Genomic DNA, 5789 nt, shown 5'->3' on the forward strand with positions numbered 1-5789 from the left:
CGTGAATGGCAATAATTTCTGCCAAATGGTCCGTGACCAAGAAAATAAATTATTAGGTGAGATCTGGAAGGATGAGGTTGGTCTCGTGGATTCATAGAACCTGTACTGCATAGAACCTGTACTGGAAAGCACGAGGTTCTCGTTTTCTCGCACGTGTGTTGCTCGGTTTCGTTAGCTGTGAATGGAGCCTGTATACGTTGAGCGGCAGCACCGCAGCAGTATATATAGCTACTATGCACAACGCAAATAGTCACACAAACACACACAAGACACACACACACACACGCAGTCGAAAGGATGTTTCCAGTGACGGGCTCGCCGAAATGCGTTGCTTTCCGATCAAAGCATACCCGCAAGTACCTAGGTAGCGTGCAAGCAGGGAGCGAGGAGAGCGCCGGCGGAGGCAAGTTCTTCGAGGAGCTGAGCCACGGCGCCGACGACGTCGATGTCCTTGCAAGCCCGTACACTAGATTCTACCTGGAGCCATCCAAGGAGCACGACGGGCTCCTGCACGTCAGGTGCTGCCACAAGAACAAGTACTGGGTGGCCAAACATGTCGGTGAAGGCAGCGGCCACTGGATCATTGGCATCGTCAATGAACCGGAGGACGACCTGTCCAAGCCGTCATGCACGCTTTTTGAGCCCATCCCTCTCGCGGACACGGACAATAATCTATCCATCAGGTACGTACAGTACCATCTCTCTTCTGTCTACACGTTAATTTACCAATCATTCTATGTCTACTATTCACTCTGTCTGGAACAGTATATTTTTTTGTTAAAATTGTATTGGACAAAGCCTCCACGCAGAATCAATTAATAATTACTACCTTTCGTCTCATAATATAAGATCGGTTTTGACAGTACTAACAAAAACGCTCTTATATAATGGGACAGAGCGAGTAATGTCTTGGAGGAAAAAGAAAAAGAAAAAAGATCAACACCGATAGCTGCTTAGTAGTCCTCATTCTAATAGGCTGGAAACGCATGCATGCAGATTCTTCCGTCCTCAGCAGACAACAAGCTCTGAATCTGATATGACCAAGGAAAAGGGGACAACTGAAGAAGCCTACCTGTTTCTGGGAACCGGAGGGCATGAAAAAGCAGTTGATCAAGTTAAATCTCTTCATGACTTCTCCGCCATTGATCTGTCGAAGCAATTGGTACTACCTAAATATGTTGCTTTTAAAGGCGACAATGACATGTACCTCCGGGCAAGGATCATCCAGAAACGCAATTACCTGGAATTCTCATCATCTGATATTGCAGATTCAACTGTGGTCAACACTATTTTCCCCAACTATGCTAATGGGAACGTGCGCATAAAATCTAACCACTTCAATAGGTTTTGGAGGCTCAGCCCCAACTGGATCTGGGCTGACTCGGCCGACACCAGTAGCAGAGACCGTGACACGCTCTTCAGGGTGGTCATGTTGCCCGACTACATCGGTCTCCAGAACCTAGGAAACTCCAGGTACTGCAAGAGGCTAACTGCCGACAAGAAGACAAGCTGCCTTAACGCCGCCGTCGATACCATCACCCTTGAAGCAAGGTTACGGGTGGAAGAAGCCGTACTTTCGCGAGAGGTCTATGGCGTGGAGTTCAAGCTCTCCGAAGCTAGGATCTACGGCGAGAAGCCTCTTACCTTTCCCAGCATGACTTCAACCAATGACACCAACGAAACACATGCCAAGACCCTGACCCTGAAATACGAGGAGACGCAGGCCAAGACCTGGAGCTCGACTGTTAGCCTCAAGATCGGTGTCACGGCCAAGTTAAGAGCCGGGATCCCGGTCATAGCAGAAGGGAAGGTTGAGGTATCCACTGAATTCAACTCAGAGTACGAGTGGGGGTCATCCATTCAGACAAGGACATCACAAGAGGCCTCCTACCAGGCTGTGGTGCCTCCGATGACCAAGGTGACAATCAGAGCGGCTGCGACTCAGGGTTCTATTGACGTCCCGTTCTCCTACACTCAGAGGGACATTCTGACCACAGGAGAGGTTGTTACCTACAAGATGGACGATGGCCTGTTCACTGGTATGAACAACTATAATTTCCAATTTGAAGCCACACAAGAGCCCATCTGATGTGAAGATGCATGCATTAGTTAGCAGTATTAAATAAAGCCATCCCAGCCTGGGAGTGGCCCGGCTTTTCTGTGCGGTGATTCGATGGTGTATTGTAATTTTTATTTTATTTTTTACTCTGTGGGTTGTGTGCTCTTATATGTTTCCCTTTACCCACTGTATACTTTTCTATGTGATGATTGACAGAATATTGTGCCCCCTCCGTTTTGCTTTCTTTGGCGTAGTTATTCTAATTTAGAGCATCTCTAGCAGCTGTTGATACGGTTACGTATACACGTTTTGGATGAGGATATGGCCAAACAGGCCTCCATCCACTCATCTAAACAATTTTGTAAATATAGACGCCCTCGAATTTTGTATTGAATCACCAACACGATGTAGGAGTATCCCTAGGGATGGAAAGTTGTAACCAACCCAAGCAGAGAGAAACTTGTCTTTGCAGGAGTTATGAGTGCACTAATCTGATTTCCAGAAGTACCATTAATCTCTATAAGGATATGCCAGTAAATTATAACAAAAAAATTTAATTGTGAAATTATTTCCTATCTAACAAGATACATGGCAAGCTCATATGGCTATACTTGATTAGTAGTTTCATGTAGTTATATTCTGTCTAACAAGATACATGGCCAGCTCACCAGAACATTACAACTTGTTTGGGACTAAAGGATTTTTTGTTGTTGTTGTTGTTGTTATTGCTGTTGCTCTTGTTGTTGCTGTTGTTGTTGTTGTTGTAATCACTAGAACATGTGACCGGCTTTAGCTGCTGTTGGCGGGAGATTTGTTCTGGTTGTTGATCGACTGAAATTTGGCCTTCTCTTGAGGTGCATGTGTTTGTTGGAAATATGCCCTAGAGGCAATAATAAAAGGATTATTATTATATTTTTTTGTTCATGATAGTTGTCTTTTATTCATGCTATAATTGTATTATCCGAAAATCGTAATACACGTGTGAATAATTAGACCACAACATGTCCCTAGTGAGCCTCTAGTTGACTAGCTCGTTGATCAACAGATAGTCATGGTTTCCTGACTATGGACATTGGATGTCGTTGATAACGGGATCACATCATTAGGAGAATGATGTGATGGACAAGACCCAATCCTAAGCATAGCACAAGATCGTGTAGTTCGTTTTGCTAGAGCTTTTCCCATGTCAAGAATCTTTTCCTTAAGACCACGAGATCGTGTAACTCCCGGATACCGTCGGAGTGCTTTGGGTGTACCGAACGTCACAACGTAACTGGGTGCCTATAAAGGTGCACTACAGGTATCTCCGAAAGTGTCTGTTGGGTTGACACGGATCGAGACTGGGATTTGTCACTCCGTATTACGGAGAGGTATCACTGGGCCCACTCGGTAGTGCATCATCATAATGAGCTCAAAGTGACCAAGTGTCTGGTCACGGGATCATGCATTACGGTACGAGTAAAGTGACTTGCCGGCAACGAGATTGAACGAGGTATTGGGATACCGACGATCGAATCTCGGGCAAGTAACATACCGTCTGACAAAGGGAATAGTATACGGGGTTGCTTGAATCCTCGACATCGTGGTTCATCCGATGAGATCATCGAGGAGTATGTGGGAGCCAACATGGGTATCCAGATCCCGTTGTTGGTTATTGACCGAAGAGCCGTCTCGGTCATGTCTGCATGTCTCCCGAACCCATAGGGTCTACACACTTAAGGTTCGGTGATGCTAGGGTTGTATGAATATGAGTATGCAGCAAACTGAATATTGTTCGGAGTACCGGATGAGATCCCGGACGTCACGAGGAGTTCCGGAATGGTCCGGAGGTAAAGAATTATATATAGGAAGTGCTGTTTCGGCCATCGGGAAAGTTTCCGGGTCACCCAGTATTGTACCGGGACCACCGGAAGGGTCCCGGGGGTCCACCGGGTGGGGCCATCTATCCCGGAGGGCCCCGTGGGCTGAAGTGGGAGGGAAACCAGCCCCTAGTGGGCTGGTGCGCCCCCCCTGGGCCCCCCTGCGCCTAGGGTTGGAAACCCTAGGTGGGGGGCGCGCCCCACTTGCCTTGGGGGGCACTCCAACCCCGCTGGCCGCCGCCCCCCTTGGGAGATTGGATCTCCCAGGGCCGCGCCCCCCCTGGGGGCCTATATAAAGGAGTGGGAGGGAGGGCAGCCGCACCCTGTGTCTTGGCGCCTCCCTCCCCCTGCTACACCTCTTCCTCCTCCCGCAATAGCTTGGCGAAGCCCTGCCGGTGTTCTGCTGCATCCACCACCACGCCGTCGTGCTGCTGGATCTTCATCAACCTCTCCTTCCCCCTTGCTGGATCAAGACGGAGGAGACGTCATGCTGACCGTACGTGTGTTGAACGCGGAGGTGCCGTCTGTTCGGCGCTAGGATCTCGGGTGATAGGATCACAACGAGAACGACTACCTCAACCCCGTTCTTTTGAACGCTTCCGCACGCGATCTACAAGTGGTATGTAGATGCATCTCTCTCCTATCACTCGTTGCTTAGATGAACTCATAGATGGATCTTGGTGAAACCGTAGGAAATTTTTTATTTTCTGCAACGTTCCCCAACAGTGGCATCATGAGCTAGGTTTATGCGTAGTTCTCTATTGCACGAGTAGAACACAAATCTGTTGTGGGCGTAGATCTTGTCAACTTGCTTGCCACTACTAGTCTTTTCTTGCTTCAGCGGTATTGTGGGATGAAGCGCCCTGGACCTACCTTACACGTATGCTTACGTGAGACAGGTTCCACCGACTGACATGCACTAGTTGCATAAGGTGGCTAGCGGGTGTCTGTCTCTCCTACTTTAGTTGGAGCGGATTCGATGAAAAGGGTCCTTATGAAGGGTAAATAGAAGTTGACAAAATCATGGTGTGGTTATTCGTAGGTAAGAAAATGTTCTTGCTAGAACCCAATTGCAGCCACGTAAAAGATGCAACAACAATTAGAGGACGTCTAACTTGTTTTTGCAGCAATTGTCATGTGATGTGATATGGCCAGAAATTGTGATGAATGATGAATGATATATTGTGATGTATGAGATCATGTTCTTGTAATAAGAATCACGACTTGCATGTCGATGATTATGACAACCGGCAGGAGCCATAGGAGTTGTCTTAATTATTGTATGACCTGCGTGTCAATGATTTAACGCCATGTAATTACTTTACTTTATTGCTAAACCGTTAGCTATAGTAGTAGAAGTAATAGTTAGCGAGCAACTTCATGGAGGCATGATGATGGAGATCATGATGATGGAGATCATGGTATCATGCCGGTGACGAAGATGATCATGGAGCCCCGAAGATGGAGATCGAAGGAGCTATATGATATTGGCCATATCATGTCACTACTTTATATAATTGCATGTGATGTTTATTATGTTTTATGCATCTTGTTTACTTAGAACGGCGGTAGAAAATAAGATGATCCCTTATAATAATTTCAAGAAAGTGTTCCCCCTAACTGTGCACCGTTGCTAAAGTTCGTCGTTTCGAAGCACCACGTGATGATCGGGTGTGATAGATCCTTACGTTCACATACAACGGGTGTAAGACAGTTTTACACATGCATAAACACTTAGGGTTAACTTGACGAGCCTAGCATGTACAGACATGGCCTCGGAACACAAGAGACCGAAAGGTCGAACATGAGTCGTATGGAAGATACGATCAACAAGGAGATGTTCACCGATGATGACTAGTCCGTCTCACGTG

At 47.0% G+C, this 5789-nt stretch overlaps 1 protein-coding gene across 1 annotated transcript; it reads left to right on the forward strand.

Moving 5' to 3' along the window:
• Positions 1 to 264: 264 nt before the first annotated feature.
• Positions 265 to 2303, forward strand: LOC123093777 (uncharacterized). Its single transcript, XM_044515830.1, has 2 exons — positions 265 to 683; positions 997 to 2303. Exons 1-2 carry the CDS (start codon positions 298 to 300, stop codon positions 2087 to 2089), a joined length of 1479 nt encoding a protein of 492 aa, XP_044371765.1. The 5' UTR covers positions 265 to 297; the 3' UTR covers positions 2090 to 2303.
• The last annotated feature ends 3486 nt before the right edge of the window (positions 2304 to 5789 follow it).

The sequence above is a fragment of the Triticum aestivum genome, chromosome 4B, assembly GCF_018294505.1.
Source record: "Triticum aestivum cultivar Chinese Spring chromosome 4B, IWGSC CS RefSeq v2.1, whole genome shotgun sequence".
Taxonomy (NCBI): Eukaryota; Viridiplantae; Streptophyta; class Magnoliopsida; order Poales; family Poaceae; genus Triticum; species Triticum aestivum.

Bases quoted from the DNA above. Each gene is read 5' to 3' on its own strand.
- LOC123093777 (XM_044515830.1), top strand. From the start codon at position 298: ATGTTTCCAGTGACGGGCTCGCCGAAATGCGTTGCTTTCCGATCAAAG. The intron at 684-996 runs GTACGTACAGTA...GCATGCATGCAG, and splicing joins GACAATAATCTATCCATCAG to ATTCTTCCGTCCTCAGCAGA.